Genomic DNA, 23,003 nt, shown 5'->3' on the forward strand with positions numbered 1-23,003 from the left:
CTTTTTTTCCTTGTCCCCCCCCAACCCCCCAGCCCCACCTCAGCGGAGGCTGGATTAGGAGAGGATTTACTGATCCTCGCGGATCTACTTGAGATGCCGCTAAAGGCGTTTTATTGCGGGAGGAGGAATAGCAAATGGCGACCTTTTTAAGTCCTGGCGCATGAAACCCAGCGCTGGCTAGGAAAATTTATCCTTCTCCTGTCCCTTGAAATGCAGAGAGAGAGAGAACCAAAAGAAAATATAATTTATAGCCTTTTCCAGGCACGTGAGGTCACCATTAGGATTGTCACCTGATTCCGTAAAATTTTGGTCGACCGTTTCGGATCTTGAAATCAAGAATTTGTGTAAGATTTTCTGGGGGTGGGGTGGGGAGATGTTCCGAAGCAAAAAGAAAATAGTTCTCTATGTTAGCGCAGGCTTTGCTTTTAGAGATGGATGCTTCTTTCCGTAGCACGGAATGAATGGAGATTGTCAAATGCAGTTTGCAATAATCTTTTGCTTTAAAGGGAGCTGTACAGAGTGTATCTGGCATCTCAATTCAGGCAGAAACACTTTTCGCAAATAAAAATGTCCTACATGTAATCTGGGTATTTACTTAGAAGTATGTACCAGCAAGTTTAATACAATATTTATTGTTCTTAAAAAGGTAATTCTTGGCTACAAAATATTTGCATGGTTACCTAAGAAATAATCTTTAATATTTATAATGGGATAAAGATGAAGAGACTATCAATTCAATATTATGTCTGAAACATTTTATCTCTGAGCAAAATGCCTTTGCTTCATTACTGAATAAACACATGTAGCTTCATTCCTGCCTCTAGCTCTCCTTTGAATATATCTGTATTTCTGCAGTTTTGGATGTGAATTGTACATGTTTGAGGTCTACACATGTAACATAATTAGAGATTCACCTTAGTGAGCTTCACCGAATTATTTTTGTTCACACCAGGAAGGGAAAAAAAATATTAGGAAGAATTTTAACTACTGAATCAAAGATTTTCCATAAAGTATTTTTGATTATTAGCAGTTGAAGCATTTAACAGAAAAGTATTGAGATACTGAAGCTTATTTGATTTCAGACATGTAAAGGTGTGACAATGCCACTTCAGTTTTTGTATACGTTCTTAATGCATTTTATTTAATTCAGCAAGACTCTTCCTGATAATGGAATTAAAGCCAACATTCTATAAGTAGTCCTCAACTTATGACCATTTGTTTAATTACCATTTGAAGCTACAGCAGCACTAAAAAGTCTGCACACTTACAACCATTGCACCATACCTGTGGTTACATGATCAAAATTTGGGCATTTGTATTGATGTATTTATGATAACTGTAGCATCCTGGAACAATTATTGCCATTTATGACCTTCCTAGCTACTTCCAACAAGCAACGTCAATGGGGGAAGTCAAATTTTCCCATTAATGACTGCATCAAAAAAGGCAAACTTGAATGCAGCTTGCTTAACTACTGCCTTGTTTAGTGACAGAAGTTCCAACTGGTTATAAGCTGAGGACTATATGTATTCTTTTTGCCTGAATGAACATATACTGAATTATAAGGAATTACAGCATAAAGAAGGCACAATTCAGTCAAATTTATGTTACCATTACTACAAGTTGCCATTGTAAATAACAAATGCTTACTTATGGATTATTTTGTATATATTTAAATCAGGTCTAACTTTCAAATCATGAATCATAAATCATATATTCTGATTCTGTTCTATTATCGCAAACCATTGCTATTGAACCAGGCAGCAATGTTCATAGCAATTCTAACATTTTCATTTTCTTAATGACAGACATACTGCCGTAAGGTTGAAAGAAAAATCTGATTGATGGGGGAGGGAAGATCAGGTAAAATTTCTAACTTTCCCCCTTCCTTGAAACTGTTGTAACAGGTTCCCCTTCTTTTAAAAAATACATGAAGACTGTTGTTTAATAGCTGCATGACAGACCAAGATTTTCCTGGTGCAGTTTTTCCCTGCCTGCAGAATCGGTGGCATGAAATGCTGGGCTGGTTAAGATTCTGCCTTTTGTGCACTTGTTAAAGGTACAGGCAGACACAAGAGAAACATTTAGCAAGTCTAACAGGATCTTGGATATCACTATATAATCTTGTTTTGCTAGAGTTGTTGAATATTATGCATAAGTTCACCTCATGGCAAGGCATAAGCTACCTGTAAGTCAAAACACCTGGATTTTCACAATGCAATAAACTGAAAACTAAACAAATCACATTATGGCTTAGTGTGAAATGTGAATCAAGCCACTCAACTTATGTGAATTTGCCAGAGCTTGGTTCCCCTTCCAGCCCCATAGTCATAATTTTGCATTATCTGATGCAAAATTACCCATACATTTGTTTTCAGCCATAGCAAATCTTAGGAGTGACCAGGCTGTAAACACAGATACACAGCAAGATATCTAGCTGTTGTATGGCTGATATAAGAAATATACAAAGGTTTACACCCGTCTTAAACCTCCAAGTCTGTGAACTGAACTTAAAATTCACATGTATAGCCATAAAGTAAATAAAAGCTCAACTCAGTATTTTAAATACGCATTTAAGCATTTCAGTGCTTGCATGTTAAAAAACACAAGCAAAGAAAAAGGTTTTTTCATTTAAAATCTCACCCAGGAATAGAAAGCTTCCAAACATTGAATTCCAGTTCTGCAGTAAGTATTCCAGTTTGTGGAAAACAGCCATGTTTTTGCTCAGATTTGGCAGTTGGAAATATATACCTATCTAGGAACCTCAAAAAGAAAAAAAATACTCCAAAATACAGCCAGCAAGCCAGCTATGAGTTAATGAGTTCTGTATTTGATTCTAAAACTCACATAAAAATCAGAACCTTATCTAGATGAGCTGATTTGCAGTCCTATGTGGAATTATACCACAATGAATGGTCAGAATAGGTCATAATGCCTAGGAATGATTGATTGATCCTTTCTTTGAACAATTGATTGAATGATCCACTAAATCTCAACCCAAATTTCTGAGTGTAGGGCTCTCACTGACTACCTTTCTGTAACAGTGGAAAGATAGTAGCATTTAGAGCTCCATTGCTTTCTGAATACTTGAGAGCCTGTGGCTAAAGCCCACAAGAATTGTAATAAATAATCTGAAAAAAGATCCATTTCATGCAACTTGCTTTCTTAGAGAGTATACTGTACTATTAAGACAGAATACCTCCCGGTATTTTCCTCTATTCCTCCTGGCTTGCAAGCATGAATTGGAAAACTGACTTGGACTTGTACCTCTTTCCAATATTATTCCAATATTGGATTGGCTCAAGATCCTTACATCTCAATTAAATAGACAGTAATTCAGTAAGTGGCTGTAAAGATGGTCTGTTTGCAACCCACAACCAGTCTACACTTCTCTGTCAAGTAAGGTTGCTGGAATCTCTCCCTGATACCGATATCTATTTTGGTTCCCATCTTTGTGCAATTTGTCCTTCTCGGTAGAAACCTTGTGTGTGCCTGAAGAGGGGTCAAGAAGGAGAGCAAGACTGTTAATCTCAGTTTGCAATTAGTGTCTTCAGGGTGATATTAAAGAGTTTCATGGATCCAAAAATGAAGCAAAACGTCTTCGGAAGGCAATACTTGCACTGATTCATCACATTTCTCCATCTCTTCTCCCCTCTCCTTTAGTATCTTAGCAGGTGATGCTGTTAGCTTCTAGAAGAGAAAAGGTAAGCTAAGTGGAGCAGAATACCTAGAAATATCCTTTCTTACTGCAGAAATCAATTCACCCACAGAGAAGACGATGTCCTAATATTCTGATATAAATACAGTGCAACCTCTGAGCATCAACAGCCTGGACAAGAACCATAGCACACTTTCCCCAAAATGCTGTCCTTAAGATATATCACATTATGTTTTCCAGAATTGTTAGCTCAGAAGCTGAGAATTCTGTAAATCTTTGCCCAAAGGATTTGGAGAAAGCCAACTTGGGCAAAACTAAATAAATATAAAACTATACATGTTCTGTCTGTCCCAAGTGTCTTTTGTTATTTTGCATATTTTGCATTCTAAATTTCTGTAACTTATCTTCTGATGCCTAGCATCAAATGCTCTGTTAATGTACCCACCCAGCTTACACCAATCTAAATCCTTTGTTGACCAAACCAGGTTGCAAGCTTTTGTAGGCTTTACGGTTCTGGAGATTTCGTGATGATGCGTGAGTGGTATTTCATTTTTATATATATAGATGAAGTACACATCTAGATAGCCGGTTTAACAACTCTTCTTTCAGTCTGGGAGATGACATAATTTGCCCTTTCTTGCCAGCTGATTTCTATTACACCTACTTACGAAGGCAGTAATCTAATGTCATCCTGACAATTTTAATGTGGAGATAAGTTGATGGAAATAATTGGTGGAATCCCTGCTTGCAGAAGAGATCTCAATCATTGCTCTTCCTAATGAGGGGTGAGGCGGGGCTCAGAACTTAATTGATGGGGGTGGGGTTTTTCCTGCTTTCCTGGGAAAACCCCGCACTCACTACACAGATCGAGCAATGCTGTTCCCACTCAACCCATTAATGATTCATAGATTACCTCTTCCAACATTGGTTCCCGATCATACCTGCCGCTCAAGTTAAAATACATATTGAGAGAAGGTGCCAAATGGGATTAGAAGAGAGAGGGGGAAGACAGAGAGGGTGGGGGAGGGAGGGAGTATCCAAATCACAGAAGCCAAAAGCAAGAAATAGGAACTGGTCATATTCCATCAACCGGTTGCAGCTAAACTGCTGCCGATCATGCATGCAGTGTAGCAAGGTTTGTGTTGGGACATGGACGACTACATTTCAACATTGAATGGGGGAAATACGAAGTGGAACCGTCCCTACATTTTGCTGGGAAGCAGAAGGAAAGCTGAGTCTTGAAGACGTGTCCCTAAAGAATAACGGCAAGGTGCGTGGACTCCAGGTGGATGAGTTCAGAGGCACAAATGAAACACCGCACAGAGCTTCTTACCAATGTATCTGGAAGGACCTCATCTGGGCAGAAGGAATACTGGCAGATCCGACAGGTTTTCCAAGCAAGAAAAGGAAGGACCAAAACAGCCACAAAAAAAATAACCAGGAAGAGCGGGGCAAAGGTCAACAGTATGACTTTGGCATCTGGAGGCAGAAAAAAAAACACAAATATCTCAGTGAAGGCTTTGCACTGACAATTTTCAGAAGCACAGGTGGGCAGCATAACAATTTAATATAAATAAACAAACGGAATAGGTGCATTCTGCAATCGGTGTTCTCAGTAGCTTTTAAGCATTCTCCAAATTGCTTTTCACCTGAGCAAGTTCCTTCTGCAGATATCTCTTGGACATGTATTAGTAGCAAACCTTTCCCAGATCAAGTTATCCAATAAGGAATTTCTATTCACTGAGAAATAGCCTGGAGAGCCTCAGAGAGAAAACTTTAAGTCACACAAGAAATAACAAAACCAGTCACTGGATTAGCAGGGTTATTATAGAGGTCTTCAGGCAAAGAGGGACAACTGTTTGTTGAGATGCTCTCTTGTGAATATCCTAACTTGAAAAAGTAGGACAAGATAATCATGAAAGCCATTTTCATGTCTATGATCCTTATACTTTAGCTAGCTCTATACCGTGCTTCGCTATGAAACTATGTGGTCGGGCTTAGTTCTTGGCGACGAAAATAAAGTGGGGAGGGAATTGTGCCTCTGCCAACCAGCATCCATCGGTACTCATCCTGTCAGTGTGTGAGAGTTGAGGGCTGTTTGGAAACTGAAACATGGAAATTGAAACAGCATTTGCTGTGTGAGCAAGGAGACAGCAAGGAGCCTGGGTGTAGCTTAGCTCAACTGTTCTGTACTAAAGCTGCTCGGTGCTCTGAAACTAAAACTCCTCTGCTTGTGTTTTGCATTTGGAACAGATTTCTTTTCAGGTGGGGAGGGGGAATAGAATTCCTTAGCATCAGAGCGTGTTAATAACAATATACGAAATACTAAAGCTCTGGTGGACATTTCAAAAAACCCTTTCTTAGTGAGCACCTAGAAGCCAAATTTGCCAAATTTCAAGTTTGCAGACTTTACAGTTCTGGAGATTTTGTGATGACGCATGAGTGCTTTTTCACTTTTATATATATAGATTTGAAAGACTATAACCCCTTTCCCTTTTATAACTGGCTATGAAAGCCCAACCATGGGGGTCAAACCTGCGGCATCATGTTGCTGTCATGTGATGTTTCGCGACGTTCTTCCTCTTCGCGGAGCTGGGGTGGGCGTGGCCTGCATGTGACGCATCTGGCCGGTAGGCCACTAATTTGAAACACCTGGCCTAAGGGTCTTCCATTTGTTTTTGTGCCTTCTCAGGGGGACCAGGTAGCTGAAGAGCAACCATGTTTGAAAGGGTGGCTGCAACATGTTTTGTCTTTTTTCCCTTGAGAAAGTTATTTGGAGGTAATTAAGAGAGGTAGTCACATTTTGCCTCATAGATCCCTCAAAATGGGGAAAGAGGGCACAACTTGGGGAGCAAGATGGGGCTTTATGGGGTGCCATGGACTCTTTAAGGCCTTATGAGGCTTAATACTACAATAATAATTTTATCGTTTAAATCCCCCTCCCTTCCAGTCCTCCCTCAATAGTTTAGATCTTTTGGCTTTGCTTCTTCTGGAGCAGCGTTCTTAATCTTGGCAACGTTAAGAAGTGTGGACTTCAACTCCCAGAATTCCCTAGCAGACATCTTAAAGTTGCCAAGATTGAGAAACCCTGCTCTGGAGAGTCCGTCCAGCTTCGCAAAATCTGTAAGCCCCTTTTATCAGGGGTGGGATTCTACAGGTTCGCACGTATTCTCTAGAACCGGTTGTTAACATTCTAAGCAGTTCGGAGAACTGATTGTTAGAAGAAATTATTGGCCTAATCCTGTAAGGAAGGCAGGAAGGAAACATTCTGGTGTTGCTTACAGAAACTGCCTCTCCGTTAACCCTTATTACATTCTTGGCAGGACTAGACTTCCTGTCTCAGGAACTTCTCTGGAGTTTTTCCCCCTCATTTGCTGGTACTTTGCTTGTATGGAGTGACCATTTAAAGTTACAATGGCACTGAAAAAAGTGACTTATGACCATTTTTCACACTTACGACTGTTGCAGCATCCCCACAGTCATGAGAGGCCAGGCGAGGAGATGTGTGCCTTGATGTGAGTGATATTGAGTTGGCCACACCCAGCCAATAACATGACCACCAAGCCATGTCCACTCAGTCACATGACCACCAAGCCATGCTCACCACCTAAGCCGTGCCCATAGAACCGGTTGTTAAAAATTTGAATCCCACCCCTGCCTTTCATCCCCCTTGTTCTCACCTTCTGATTTCACGCACTGCACCTCGCTGAAATTGCTGCTCCTGTTGATCGCTTCCACAAAGGTCTGAGCTTTAACACAATATTCAGCTCCAGCCTCCATGGTTTTCAGATGCACAGTGGTGGTGCTTTCTCTCACCACTTTGTGGTAAACCTAGGTGTGTAAAACACGGAATGAAAAACAAATACAAGGCTGAATTTCCACATGTTAGGTGAAATAATCTGCTTCACTAGATTGGTTTACCCTTCCCCGGACCCCTGTGGCTAAAGAAGAAAAAAAATTGCACTGTTCATTTGTAGGATGCCTCCAAAATCTAAAGGAAAAGCAAACGGTTATGAATTTGGGGGTTTTACACGTTGAAATGTGGTTATACACAAGTGGCCCTCAAATTCAACCATGCATTCAGTGACTGTTCCAACTTACAACGGCATTGATAAAAGTGATTTCTGATCGTAAGTTTTTCATACTTATGACCGCTGCAGCATCCCCATGGTCACGTGATCAGAATTAGGATGTTTGGCAACTGGCTTATCTTTGGGGTGGTTGCAGTGTCCCAGAGTCTTGTGATCACTTTTTGCAACCTTCTGTCTAGAAAAGTCAACAGGGAAGCCAGAATCACTTAACAACTATATTACTGATTTAGCAACTGCAGTGATTCGCTTAACAATGGTAGCTAGAAAGGTCTGAAACGGGGCAAAACTCACTTAACAAATGTCTTACTTAGCCACAGAAATTTTGGGCTCAGTTGTGATCGTAAGTCAAGGACTGTTTGTATTTTGAGTATGAGATTCAATGTCGAAGTTTAGAACAGTAACAAAAAGTGAGGAAAGTACACACAGGAGTGTTTGTAGGCAAATTCAGGATATCCAACTGTTACATGTCTCTTGGGTCTGACAGCCATTTAAGCAGCTCCGGGAAGTTAAATCATTCCGTACTGCAATATACTGCTTTATTGATTTGCAATTTGCAATCAGTAAAACAGTTAAAAGAAAGAACGGGTGAAGAGGAAAACCCAAGCCTCACAAAGGAGCGACAGAGAAAAACACAATAAAAACAAGCCTAAAGCGTGCATCAAAAATGCGGCCTATCAAAGAATGTTTTAGCACCACACTAAAATACCAATAAAGAAGGGATCCAACTGGGTTTCCTAAATTAGTCCACAACTTGGGTGTTTGGTAAGTACCCCTGCCTCTAATTTTGATCGGCCCTCCCGCACATCAAACCATTTCTTTTCTGATCCAACATTACAAGCAGCACCAAGTAGCTGGTTCTACATTTCTCTCCAAATCTCTTAAAATTCTCTAGACCTCGGATTCTTTGGGGCATTGTGAGACATTAAAAGCATAACTGGACTCTCTCCTGAGAACTTCATGGCAAATATGGTCATTTGCAGAGGAGGTATTCAGCAGGTTCTGACCAGTTCTGGAAAACCGATAGCGGAAATTTTGAGTAGTTTGGAGAACCAGCAAATACCAGCTCTGACTGGCCCCGTCCCATCTATTCTCTGCCTCCCGAGTCCCAGCTGATTGTCTGGGTCTTCTTTGGTTGCCCTGCACAGGAGAACAGAGTTGGAAATCAGGTTAGTAGGGTGGAGAGGGAATGGGGATTTTGCAGTATTCTTCCCCTGCCATGCCCACCAAGCCATGCCCACAAGCCATGCCATGCCCACAGAACCAGTAGTAAAAAATTTTTGAATCCCACCATGGTCACCTGGCCCCAATGAGAAGAAAACTATGCATGAGAGGCTTTTTTGACCAGGCAGCCAGGTGACTTGGGGCTCAGTGAGTACAGTAAAAAAGCCTTTTCTTGCATTTCAACTCATAACAACTCCTATTATATATAAGTAGTGTACTTGTATTTATGCATGTTTGTTTTTCTTTAATGGTTCAGTGGTTTCTAACTCTTTGTGACCTGAAGGATGTCAGTTTGCCAGGATGGTTTACCTGTGCCTGCTTCTCAGAGTTTCTCTAATCTCCTACTTGTGTCACCGGTGCTGTTATCTAGTTTTCTATTGTCTTTTTGTTATTGCCTTTGATTTTTTCCAAACATCAACCTCTTCTCTAATGATTCTTGCCTTTGCATCTTACATCCCAAATATTTTATAGTCAATTTCCTTCTTAATGCTTTCCAGGAGCTGCATGGTTTCACTTTATCTGATGTTTAATTATTCGTTCTTCTCACAATTCTAAGATACTCGTAACAATTTTCTTCAGTCCCAAATTCAAAGGTGTACATTTTTCTTCAGCCTTTTTGATGATCAAGCTTTCAGAGCCATATGTTCCAACTGGGAAAACCATGGTTGACTGTCAATGTGGGTTTGCTTATTATTATTTTTATTCCCACATACAATAAATGAGAAAAAACAATAGCAAGAGCACTTAGACTTGTATACCGTTTCATAGTGTTTTTAAAGCCCTGTCTAAACAGTTTACAGAGTCGCCATATTGCCCCCAATAAACTGGGTCCTCATTTTTACCCATCTCAGAAGGATGGAAGGCTGAATCAACCTTGAGCTGGTAAGGATCAAACTGCCGACGGTCAGCAGATTTAGCCTGCAATACTGCATTCCCACCACTGCGCCACCACGGCTCTATAATGGCAGTGGGATTCAAAAGCAAGTTTTGATAATGGTTGCAGATAGGCGTAATGATATGGGAGAATAACCTTGGGAGACGAGGATCAGGAGTGAGATCCAGTCTAGGGAATGGTTAAATAAGAGAGGACATAACTTGCAGTTGCATATAGGCAGTAGTCCTTGACTTACGACTGCAATTGAGTCCAAAATTTATGTTGCTGAGACATTTGTTAAGTGAGTTTTGCCCCATTTTACGACATTTCTTACCACATTTGTTAAGTGAATCATTGCACTTGTTAAATCAGTAACATGATTGTTAAGTGAACCTGGCTTTCCTCACTGACTTTGCTTGTCAGAAAGTCGCAAAAGATGATCACGTGATCCCAGGACACTGCAACCATCATAATATATATCATAAATATAAACCAATTGCCAAGCATCTGAATTTTGATCACATGACCATGGGAATGCTGCAACGGTCATACACATGAAAAATGGTCATTTTTTTCAGTCCTGTTGTAAGTTTAAGCAGTCCCTAAATGACCTGTCATAAGTTGAGGACTACCTACCATATTATGGGCAGAGAAAGAAACTCAAAAGGGATTTCCTTCACCCCCAATTCTGTAAAGGAGATGGTGAGAAATTCGAACTTTCAAGCTTCTGTTCACTGTAGCCTTACAATGAAATTGAATTACTTCAACTGGTTGTTTTTCCTGTCTGGTCTACCTGAGAAGGCTGGCAATAGGTGAACATGCTCGTATTTCCAAACAAGACAGCTGAATTGCCATATGCAGGAACCAAAATGATCCTTTGCTTCTACAGGCAACAGTATATGACAAGAAATCTCAAAGCAAAGCAGATGAGTCATGGCGGGGCTATGCTCCTAGCAGCATTCAGAGTTTCAGTCAAAGCTCAGGATGGCTTGATGATTCAACCTTGGCCAGTAAAGAAATGTTCCTGCCTTTCAGCTCATCCAAATCAGAAGCAAGATCAGAACTTACTGTAGGTTCTGGGCCCTTCTTCCAGTAAAATATCCAGAATTCAAAGGCAGGCCCCAGGTGTTCTAATTCTGCTAGCAAGTGATATCCATCAGTGGTGACGGTCAGCATTGGTGGAATAAGGGATGCTATTAAAAAAAAGAAAGAAAGTGGATTCACATATTCAGTAGGTGGAAAAGAGGAAGGTTGGAGGCAGGAGAAAAATCACTCATAATTGTTGGGTCCAAGAATGGATTCTTGAGGAAGGGCTGCATCGCCACTGTTTCCTTCAAGGGAGGTGTGATTTTGCCACCACGTGGACCTGAGTGTCATGCCCCTGGTGGAGGCTGACTCTGAGGGAGAGGAGGAACAGGCAGTGGAGGTGTGGCTCCGGAGGTTGTGGAGGAGGCTGGGGAAGGGCAGAGGCCGGCTGGGCAGTCAGAGGAGGACCCAGGCCCACCCCCTCTCCATCCTAGGGCATGCAGGGAGGAGAGGATAAGGCAGAAACATGGTCTACTGGGGGGCGGGGAGAGGGCCTTGATCCTCTTCATGGGCTGCAGCTGTGACAACTGGATAAGAAGACGGACATGCGTATGGGCAAGTGCTGGAAACAAAGCATGTATGACCCCACCCCAAAAGTCATCATCCTCTGTCTTAAAAAAGGAGGGAGGGAGGGAGGGACGAAGGAAGTCAAAGACAAGAATTTATCAGGAGTAAGCCCAGCCCTTCATCAGTGGACACCTCCCAATTTAATCAGAGCATGCTGAATTTTTTAAAAGCAAGATCCCCTAATTATATTCCTGACACAAGCATGTTTTGTGTATTCTCTATTTCTCCTGACCTATTCCTGATTTTTTTTTTTGTTTAGAAAACCCTTAGGGCTAAAGTGGGGAAGAAGCTGAGTTCTATCATTAAAGCCAGCAATCTTGCTTGGACTTGAAATGCTTCCTGGGTTGTTTGAATGTCGTATTTGCCCCCAGGTGCCTTCTGTAGTAATAAATAATCTGTTACTTGTGCTCTGGTTGTAACTAGACAAGATAACTGCAATGGTACTTTATGCTGAACGGATGGAGCAACTCCTGTGGCCCACAAGACTTGTGGAATTCCTTCCCATATGGTCAATATTAGTCCTTTGCTCTTTCCATTGAGAAAATGGACTCTTAAGATGCATTGTTTCAGCTGCTTTTTCTTTAAATAGAGCCCTTACTCTGTTTATGCTGACTTAACTTTCCTGATTTATTGCTCCCAAGCACTCTCCCGAATCCGAATGTGAATGGTGGCTTAAAAAGCTTACTTCCCACTGAGGCAGGCTGAATCACCACCTCAGTACAAGGCCTCATTTCCAGTCAGAAAAGCTGTCACCAAATCCTGCCCCACCCAATGCAGCTGCTTTAAATGGTTGCTAGGCCTGATATCAACAAAACACAGTTCAAGACGGCCAATTCAGGCAGGTGCTGTGGGTTGTGAGGTTTTCTAATGGGCCGCAGACTGAAGGACTTACTTGTGACACGATTGAAGAAACCATTGAGTGTGGCCCAGAGAGAGGCCTGTGTCCCTGTAGATGCTCTAACACGCAGATTATATGGCACAGTAGCTGATATGTCTTCTGTGATATCACACTGAGTAACGCTAACACCTGTGCATTCTGCAATGGGGATCCAGCTGTCGTTGGCATAGTCTCTCTCATATTCCCTAGATATAGTTAGGGGGGAAAAAAAACAATGTCAGCTTCTATACAGAGAACATCGGACCTTCCTTACATTACCTCAAAAAAATAATAATAACCCCAGTCATTTGATTCAATGACATACAAATATAATAAATAAAATAGCAAGGACTAGCTTATAAGCAACAGGATTTCCTAGTTGTAACTTCAATTGCAGCTCTGAGGTTAGGTATCCCTAGACGTGTGTACATAAGTTCAAAAACTGGACAGATCAAATAATGAGTAGCTCATCTGCAGCCAACCAATGAGATCTGATTCCAAATCATTAACCTTTCAGCAATCTTTAGGCCCTTAGAATATCTAACCCCTATTAGACAAAGATGGCTCAGAGTACGCTGGAAGTAACTCGTTTCCTGAGCCTAAGGATAGAGCAGGGGTGTCAAACTCAAGGCCCGCAGGCCAGATCCGGCCCACGAGGTGCTTAGATCTGGCCCGTGGGGGTACCCTGGAAACAGCAAAGGACCGGGCTGTGGTGCCTCTGCCAGCAAAAATGGAGTTCGGGAGAGCAGCCCTCAAACTACAAAACAAACTACAAACAAAATAAGAGGAGAAATGTTTTTCCTTTTGTATTTGAGCATGCAAGAAGGGACAGGAAAGGGAAAGAGAAAAGAAAAAGAAGAAAAGATGGGAAGGGAGGAAGGAAGAAGAAATAAGGAATGAGGGGAAGGAAGAAGAAAGGAGAATGAAGGGAAGGAAAAAGAAAAGGAAGGAAGAAGGAAGGAAGGAAGGAAGGAAGGAAGGAAGGAAGGAAGGAAGGAAGGAAGGAAGGAAGGAAGGAAGGAAGGAAGGAAGGAAGATAGATTATAATGAGAGTGAGGGAGGGTCTGAGGGAAGTCCTATCTTAGCACTTGACCACCATGAGTGATGTCAAGCTGACCACACCCACCCTGGCCATGCCCCCTCCCGCCCCCCCTCTCCCCAGAAGTAAAACACAACCCTAATGCAGCTCTCAATGAAATTGAGTTTGACACCCCTGGGAAAGAGCTTTCAGCCTCTCTCTTATAACTGGCTCCCGTTGGTGGATCTAATGGAAGAAAAAGGAAGGCATGGCTCTCCAGAGGTTAGTTTTTTAAAATATGTTTTTACTTGTGAACCACCCATAGTTGTTGAGTCAGGCAGTGTATAATTTTAACAAATGAATAAATTTAGCTGAATTACTATTCCAAATTTCTCACTGTTAGGTTAATGCTGCCTAGAGCTATCGGAAGCAATCATTTTACTACAACTGGAAGACCACAGGGTTTGTACCCTTCAGCTAAAAGTTATTTTATTATTATTTCTGTTGTTAATTGTTTTATAGAAATGCCCAAAGTTTAATTCATAGATGTACTCAAGTCTACCTGCGTTCTAAGTCATAGATCATGATTTATAATTTTCAAAAGCCAGATTCTCACACACTAAGCTAATGTTAAATTGTATACAGAGTCAGCTTAGTCTTGTGGTTAAGGTACCAGGTGAGAAAGTGGGAGACTGTGAGTTCTAGGCCTTAGCCATGAAGCCAGATGAGTGACTTTGGGCCAGTCACTCTTAGCCAACTCACCTCGCAGGGTTATTGTTGTAGGAAAAATAGGAAGGTATGTCGGATATGTTCACCGCTCTCAGTTACTTGTAAAAATTAACAGCGGGGTATAGATAAATGAAATAGCATTTTAGCATAATGTGTATTTATATATAACAATGTATGTTCGTACCAGTCTTTCTACATTTGCCTCTTTTTCTATACTTGTTTCTCACCCTCTTCCTTCTCTCCTTCAATGTATTTTCCTACTTTTTTGGCTGCAATTTATTTATTTATTTATTTATAAAATAAAATTTACTGGCTACCCATCTTACCACTGAGTAACTCTGGGCAAAATCTTAAAAAGATAAAAACTATACAACGCCTGAGAGACATAACTAAAATACTGTAAAGATCCCAAATTAAAAGACAGGGAGGGACAAATAGGAGGAGGAGGACGGGAGGTGGGATCCATTAATCATCTACCGAATACCTCCAATGTGAAACTTTTCCATTGGAGCCCCAAGCTAATTGGCACAGCCAGATCTTTAGGCTCTTATGGAAGGCCAGGAGGGTTGCAGCTCACCTGAGGTGGGAGGGGAGATGTTCCAAGGAGAAGGTGTAACGGTGTTCCCTGCCAGCTAGAATACTGTGGCCAATGGGGCCCACGGCATGCCTCCTCTGCCAGCACAGGTGGGATGGGCCAATCCAAAGGGATGAAACAATGCCTCAAGTAATCTGGACCCATGCCATGAAGAGCTCAGATGCCTGAGATGTTCGATTCAAAGAGCATTCATTTTGCCCTAAAGATGTTGTTGACAAAAATCTCATCCACCCACCCTCCTTGCCCTGGAGCAAAGAAGGGCTGTTTACTGTTGAGGACACCACAAGATGCCTTCAAGAATGAGAAGAAAGCACATTGCTGTGGATGGCCCAAAGGACCTCCTGGAGATGATGATCTACCTGTGGCTTCCACCTGTCCCATGGTTGCTGTGCTTGTTCATGTCACAGAGAAAGGAGAATGTAAAGACTGTAGTTGAATCTCCTTTCTGAATGAAAGCATTTCTTCCACCCCGACCTACAACCGCACATCTGCATTACAATGTGGTGAAGCCCAAAGGCATGTAAACCTGACAGGGATACTAGTCCAACCATGCATGTGTTAATTTCTTGCAATACTATTGCGTGTCTAGCTTGCCTATACATGCAACAGAATGCCATGGCAAAGTTTTAAGGCGGGAAAAGAGATTTCATCACTCCAAACAGCAGATAAAACATTTGAAACGCTATTCTTAAATTACTTGGGGGTAGAAAACAAGATTAGTAGACGGGGACCTGGTTTAGAAGTTTCTCCCAATATGGACGGAAGCTAACCAAGGGGAGAAGCAACCTAAAACCAAGGAGAAATTTCCTGACAGTGAGAACGATTAATCAGTGACACGATTTGTGGGAAGATGGAGGCGCACCATCACTGGAAGCTTTTAAGAAGAGATTGGACAACTATCTGTCTGAAATGGTATAGGGTTTCCTGCTTGAGCAGGGGGTTGGACTAGAAGACCTCCAAGGTCCTTTTCAATTCTGTTATTCTGTAGAACTTTCTCCCAATGTTTTTTTAATTGCACTTTGGTTTCTTAAGGGGAGTAGAGTAGAGTAGAGTAGAGTAGAGTAGAGTAGAGTAGGAGTAGAGTAGTTGGAAGGGACCTTGGAGGTCTTCAAGTCCAACCTCTTGCTTAGGCAGGAAACCCTATACCATTTCAGACAAATGATTGTCCAATCTCTTCTTAAAAGCTTCCAGTGTTGAAGCATTCACAACTTCTGGAGGCAAGTTGTTCCATTCATTGTTTAAAAGGAAGTAGAAGTGGGGGAAAAAGGATATCACTCTCTAGTAGTCTGAAGTGATACAGTCTCCTGTTTTGGGAGATTTTTCCATCTTACATTCCTGCATTTGTATCCTGATGAGGAGGAATTTTGAAGGAGCTCAACTTTTGGAACAAGTAAACCCATCCTCCATGCATACACCAAGATGCTTTGGATCTTATCTAAAATTTGCCTTGCAGTTTCCAAGAAGCTTGGTCAAAAAGGCTCCTATTTTTCTATCTAATTGTCAGGGTGCTTGAGAATTTCTTTCAAATTTCTCTCAGTGGACTTTTCTGATCTTACCGCATGGGTGGAGGTGACAGAGGGTGCGACTTCTGTGTTTTGTGGTGTTGTGTTAACACATTTTTCCACTTTCCTAGCTGCCTGTCCTTCCTATACCAGAAATCCCTAATGGAAAAAAATTACCTCACCCTGATAGCCTTTCGAGTAATAACAGGGCCTGCTGAATCAGATTAAAGGCTTAACCAGTCAATCTTGTTCCCCCAAACAATGGTCAGTTAAATAACCATGGAAAAGTAAAGTGGTACATAAAAAACTGCTGCCTAAGACTTCTTAAAAATATATAGATAGAAGACAAAATTAAAGTCAGCATTATGTGATCAAGAGGCAAAATGGGATTGCCAAACCATTTGGGTGCTGTAACTGTCCACAAAGAAAGGGGCTAAGTTTCCCTTCCTGTAGAGACCCTGGGAAAATCCCCAAAAATGTTAGCAGGAAAATTTTTACTGATCGATCATTCTTTATTTGGGATTGCAGGATACAGTCTCCAGCTCTGTTCTCAGAAGGAAAGACTTTTGGCCTCATGCAAGGAAAGCAGCAGAAGTCTTTCTTTCTCTCTCCCAAACTCCACCAGAAATGAGTCTTTGCCGGCGCAGCCTCTTTGAGCAGGATGCCTTGCAGGGTCCCAAAGATTCATTTCTGGTGGAGTTTGGGGGAGAGAAAGAAAGACTTTTGATGCTTTAATTGAGTGCAGCCAAAAGCAGAAGAAAGAAGTGGAAAGAAGCAGCCCAGTGGCCCGGTGAGGCATGTGGGGCAAGTTTCCCCCCCACCCCGCCCTTTCCCCCCTCCCTTCACTACCTCATGTTGTTTGCAATGCAAGCGATGCAAGCCTTGTGTTTCTGCGGGCCATGTGGGTGGTGCAGTCTTGTGTTCCTGCGCAGCCTGGATTAATTGCTTTGGGAGTGATATTTCTCTGTGGACCACCAAAATTTTCCCGCGGACCACCAGTTGGTGACCACTGCTTCATAGCATACATAACTTCATAAATCTCTGTGGTGTCTCCTCATTATTAGCTAAGTATTGTATTGAGTATAACAAAAAAATATATAGCTTTCCTTCATCTTGTAATCTCGACTTGTGGGACTGTAACTTCTACTACTCGCAGCTGGTATGACCAGTTGTATCTTAGTCCAACGTATCTGGTTGGTATAAGTTGAAGATATCTAGGAGCACATATTTAGTTATCAGTCATGCTGAGTGGTCTTTAGGCAACCGGTATTCAAGATGAGGAGAAGAACTTACCCTTGAAATTCGACGGAGTATTTTACAACCTCGCCAGGCGCAATCTCAGGAACTGGGCTCCAAATGAGAAAGTGCTTCATATTGGTGGACAGAATTGTAATATTCTGAGGGGGTGTTAGTAACGCAGCTTTATGTAGGGGATCATCAAAATGACATACAAAGAGAGAAAAACAGAAATTACCTCACAGATTAGAGACACTGATTTGATTATTATCAAATCCTTTATTACTGAACGATCAATTACCAGATCTAGGTGTATAGGTAGTCCTTGGTTTATGATCACAATTGAGTCCAAATTATGTTGCTAAATGAAAGGGTTAAGTGAATTTTGCCCTATTTTACGACTTTCCTTGCCACAGTTGTTAAGTGAATCACTGCAGTTGTCAATCACATGGTTTTTAAGCGAATCTGCCTTCCTCATTAACTCTGCTCATCAGAAGGTTGCAAAAGATTATCACATGACCCTTGGACATTGCAACCGTCATAAATATGGATCAGTTGCCAAGCATCTGAATTTTGATCATATCACCATCGGGATGCCACAATGGTCGTAAGCATAAAAAATGGCCGTAAGTCGCTTTTTTCAGTGCCATTATAATCTTAAAACAGTCACTAACTGCTCTGAAGAGCTTAGTTAAGCTTAAAGACAATGCTGATTTAGCTAAAACTAAGGACCAGGGGCTCAGTGGAATTTGCTTAAGAGATATGCCCCAAATTGTGCTTTTAATAGAACTCGAATTAAATGGCATGCAGTTTAGTATTTGTTTTACAAGATACAGGATAGAAAAAAGAGCTTTATCAGATATTTAGTATTTGTTTTACAAGATGCAGGTTAGAAAAAGTGTCTTATCAGATCCTGTACATTACTTAAGAATGAGGAAGACTCTGCGTCAATTCATTTTTGTTTAAACTTAAAAATATGTGTTTGTCCATAGTTTAAATATTTTCCTTCAAGGTGTATTCCTGCTGTGAGAATTTTATATTTTCCCAGCATACATTTTATGTGCTCTTGTCTTTAGAGATGCATCTCTTTTGCATTCACTTAAGATGGCAGTTCTGTAATGTATGAGGGCATTCTTCTGAAAACAACAACTATATTCAAACATTGTATTAAACCATAGTTAATACAGAACAACTATAGATTGTTTATATCCTTTATCTTGCCTTAATCAATTAGAATGGGGTTGCAAATGTGTATCATAGTTTGTCCCAGAAAGATTCTTAGTGTTTGTGATTTATGCTAATCACTGCTAAGATTCTATTGTAGGACTAACACTAGCATATCTAAATTGTCAACATCTGCATTACCACTTGGTAGCACCAAAAGAAATACTATAGTGTTTCAGGGTCTCTTTGCTGCCACCTATTGACTGAGCACATAGTTGCAGTCTACATATGCCAATCTTGATAATGGAGATCCCTACCCTGCTCTCCATAATGGTGACCACTTAGCTATTCCCTCCCTGGTCCCTCCAAAAAAGAAAGCATATTCACAAACAGAGGAACCATATTTGCAAAATATTCACATATGCCATCCAATTCATAAATTACATCTCTCAACTTTCTTTGGAAAGAGGGAATAACCAAATCAGATCTCTGGTGCAGAAATAACCCAAATGGTTATTTCTGGTTTCCAGATGCTACCCTACAGCAATTGATTAATTCACAAGCTCTGAACATTTCAGTCCCAACACAACTCAAGGACAATAATTTGGGGTAGGTAATCCCATAGTCTAACTGTCTGTATATCTGAATCTATGAGTGCACATTTTTTTAATTTATTTATTTTATTTTATTTATGTAAGGTGCTTAACTAGGACATAATAAACTACCTTATTGAAACCATTTTTATTGTTCTTATTCAGGATATAGGAAATTGCCCTATTCAAACCCTTTATTTGTTTATTTACAGTTCTTATCCAGGACATAGGAAATTACTTTATTCAAACCCAATCTAGGGTTGATAATATAAACTGTGCTGATGCTGGCAACTCTATGAATAATCTGAAATATTCTAACTCTGAAGAATAAAAGCAAAAGAATATACCTTACATAGAGTTAAACACTGGCTGGGCCCAGTTTCTATCAATCTTCAAAAGCCATATCTTAGCCCAGTTTCATGTTGTATGTTCCTCCTCAACTTCAGATGGTTTTCATGCCTGTCACCTTGAAAGTGGACTACTGCAATGCACTCTACATGGGGCAGCCCTTGAAGACCATCCAGAAGCTACAGTGGATTCATGAATGGAACAGCAAGCACAACAATAGGCACATTTTGGTCATTATTGCTACACGAGCTGCATTGTTGGCCAGTTGGCTTCTGGGTGGGTGCAATTCAAGGTCCTGGTTGTTACCTATAAAGCCCTTCATGGTATAAGCCATGGTTAATTGTGGGACTGCAATACCTATCTCCAAGTTTATACCCACCTGGGATGTTTGGGCAGAGTGAACATGCTTCAAGTCTCCTCAATTAAACAGTGTCATCTTGTCTGACTGGGAAAGCATGCTTCTCTGTCACTGCCCCTGGCCTCTGGAACAGCAATGATCTCACTTCCATATTTGTGGTGAAACACTCTATTTGTGGGCAGCAGAGACTAGAAGTCACTGACCAAGTTGGCCTGAATAATGGGGCTGGAATGATATCAGAAGCGAATTGTTCTCAGCCATAGCCATGTATGTCTAAGACTCAGACTGGTATTAGCAATGGCACTTAGACTTATATACCGCTTTACAGTGCTTTACAGCCCTCTCTAAGCAGTTTACAGAGTCAGCCTATGGCCTCCAACAATTTGGGTCCTCATTTTACCCACCTCGGAAGGATGGAAGGTTGAGTCAATCTTGAAATTAGGAAGAAATAGATGGCTGTCAGAGAAAGCACACTTTTCCGTTCATAAAAGGGCAACACAATGCTATTTGCAGTTTCTGATTGTCAATATTCTTTTTATTGCCAAGAATGTCTTATTGTCTATGGGTAATCCTCGACTTATGACCATAATTGGGACTAGAATTTCCATTGCTAAAATGGTTGCTAAGTGAGTCACACCTGATTTTACAATCTTTTTTTTGCCATGATTGTTAAATTAATCACTGCAGTTCCTATGAATTGTGTAGGTTAGAGTTAGATTTATTTATTTGTTTGTTTGTTTGTTTAATTTTTATATCAGTCACCTCCTCTATAAGGTGACTCTGGGTGACTTAGAGATTATAAAGGACAAAGGGAAAAATAATTAAAATATACAAATTTTAAATTTTAAAACTGTACAAAACTAGGATTTGGCTGGCACAGGGAAGTTTTTCTTACCCTGTCAACCACTTCCAGTGGTGAGCACCCCCATCAGGGTCCTAGGTCAACCAGCAATGTCAAGTTTTAATACCCTTCCAGAAAACCAAAAGGATGGAAGCAGTTTTCACCTCCAGTGGTACAGGGTTCCACAGGAATGGGGCCATAATGGATGCTGCAACCATTGTAAATACATGCCAGTTGCCAAGCTCTCAAATTTTGATCATGTGACCATGGGGATGCCACAATAGTCATTAGTGCAAGGACTAGTTGCAAGTCATTTTTCTCAAGGTTTTTGTAACTTTGAAGAGTCGCTAAACAAATGGTTCTAAGTCAGAATTTTATTTATTTAATAAATAAAATCGGTCAAAAACAAGCTATATTCCCTATCCCATTTACTGGAATAATAATATGGCTGGAATTGGATATTACACTTAGAAAAAGTCTTGTTTATTGTTTATTTATTAACTGAGGCTACCTAGCTCCAAAATAACTCTGGTAGCCTTGGGCTGACACTTCCAGACTTAATCCAACATCAAACACTGTATACAAAATGAAATATAATTTTCCCTAATCCCATTGTATCCTCTGTTTCCTGTCTCAAAATTACGATCGACCCATCGTTCTAAGGAATCTTACTTTTTCCCACAACAGATATTATAGGAAATGACATTACAGTGCAAACATTGTTCTCAGTCACCACTACAGTATACATGAAGGATAAGTCTTATGGTTTTTTTTTCTTAGCTGTTGGCAAAGTAATCTAGATTTAAACATACCTAGCATAAACCTTTTGAAATTAATACCGTGCGAATTCATCACTCTATCCATTTATCAGATTATTCTGTTCTTTTTTTAAAAAAACCAATATTCAAATGTCAATTCTACTTGAGTGATGTGTTAGAAATACATGTTTCTAAATATTAAAAGATTCAGTTTTACACACTGATGTTGTCCAAAGAGTTTCGTATTACAAACAATGAGCCTCAACAAAACAATTTTCCTCTTCCCTAAATCCGGTTGCTGGAAAAAAACCCCACATTTAATTAAGAAAGCTACATCAACATTGCCTGTTCTTTATATCCGGTTTCTAGCGAACTGAGCTACAAAAGGATCTGTTGAACTTTTGCAACTCCAGTCAAAAAGAACTCTGCCTTCTTTGGCTCTAAATCCATACTCCTAGAAATCTTACTTCATGTTTTCACTTTGCTTTAAGGACCTGCCTGAATTGGGGGTATCACCACTTACCTGAAGCGAAAAATGGCATCCAAATAAAGAAGATCATCAAGAGGAAGCATATGGCCATTTCCCAGCGGTTTAGAGACCTTGCCAAGGTATAAGCAGATCCGGCATTTCCCACTTCTGCCTCAGGAGCAACTCCATACTCAAAGCGGATGCTTGATGTTGAATGCACGGCACCTTTGTTGATCCCACGGGGTATCAACTGCTACTGTCGGTGTCTAGGCAGTGTCAGATGGTTCTCCTGTTCCACGTTCATCTGCATTGCTTGGAAAGGTGTGGCTTAGAGCTAATTTGGGTTCAATAATAGGTTTGGGCAACTCCATTCTGGTATTTTCCTACAGGTTATGCAACTGACCTCGTGAGAAAAGAGGGAGGGAAGTGAACACTTGGCAGTTGAGGCGTGCTAATGGTGCAATCAACAACCTGGAGGGAAAACTGACTTTAAGAGTGACTTGTGTTTCTTCAGATTCTAGAGTGGAAGTTTTTTATTTCCAAGGGTGTCGGGAAATGCCAACCCTTTGGGTATGTTTTTGTTCTGCTTTACCCACCGACAATCTGTCACATCTATGGCAAGTGCCCAACATCAGGCCAATGCCCTTTTCTGAATTTTACACACTTCTCTGCCAATTTCATCATCTTTCCCATGGCACCCTAATGGCAGGTTTAGGGGCTTAATTGCAAACAGGAGACCAGAGATACCAGCCTATGGATCTGCTCACCCCATCTATGGCGGCCATTTATGTATTTATTGTTTAATCTTTCCTCGAGTTATCAGTAACTCAAGACAACAAACGTACATCCTATTTTCCCCACAACAACCCTGTGAGGTGGGGTGGATTGGGCTGCGAGAGGGAAGAGCCAAACCACCTAAACCAGCTTTCATTTCTAAACTGGGACTAGAATTTACTCTCCCAAGTTTCTAAGCCAGCACCTTCACCACTACAGCAAGCTTGTACGTATAAAAAATACG

The 23,003-nt window shown here is 40.9% G+C and overlaps 1 protein-coding gene and 1 long non-coding RNA gene across 2 annotated transcripts; one reads left to right on the top strand and one right to left on the bottom strand.

The window, feature by feature from the left end:
* The first annotated feature begins 233 nt into the window (after nt 1-233).
* On the top strand, nt 234-3,797 carry LOC148124916 (uncharacterized). Its single transcript, XR_015744810.1, has 3 exons — nt 234-344; nt 1,809-1,863; nt 3,664-3,797. It is a non-coding gene; the product is annotated as an uncharacterized LOC148124916 (long non-coding RNA).
* Nucleotides 1,000-22,981, bottom strand: IL20RB (interleukin 20 receptor subunit beta). Its single transcript, XM_026702403.2, has 7 exons — nt 22,040-22,981; nt 17,512-17,638; nt 12,390-12,580; nt 10,913-11,037; nt 7,339-7,489; nt 4,992-5,137; nt 1,000-3,690 (listed from the first exon to the last, which is right to left on the bottom strand). The coding sequence occupies exons 1-7, from the start codon at nt 22,095-22,097 to the stop codon at nt 3,562-3,564; spliced, it is 927 nt and encodes a 308-aa protein (XP_026558188.1). The 5' UTR covers nt 22,098-22,981; the 3' UTR covers nt 1,000-3,561.
* Between the last annotated feature and the right edge of the window lie 22 nt (nt 22,982-23,003).

Source organism: Pseudonaja textilis, chromosome 10, assembly GCF_049901715.1.
Source record: "Pseudonaja textilis isolate UNSWEBS1 chromosome 10, rPseTex1.2, whole genome shotgun sequence".
In the NCBI taxonomy this organism is placed as follows: Eukaryota; Metazoa; Chordata; class Lepidosauria; order Squamata; family Elapidae; genus Pseudonaja; species Pseudonaja textilis.

Excerpts from the sequence above, each read along its gene's own strand:
- IL20RB (XM_026702403.2), bottom strand. The coding sequence starts at position 22,097 with ATGGCCATATGCTTCCTCTTGATGATCTTCTTTATTTGGATGCCATTT. Across the intron at positions 7,490-10,912 it reads AGAAGGGCCCAGAACCTACA|GTTTACCACAAAGTGGTGAG; the intron begins GTAAGTTCTGAT and ends TTACACACCTAG. Across the intron at positions 5,138-7,338 it reads GCAGTGCGTGAAATCAGAAG|ATGCCAAAGTCATACTGTTG; the intron begins GTGAGAACAAGG and ends TTCTGCCTCCAG.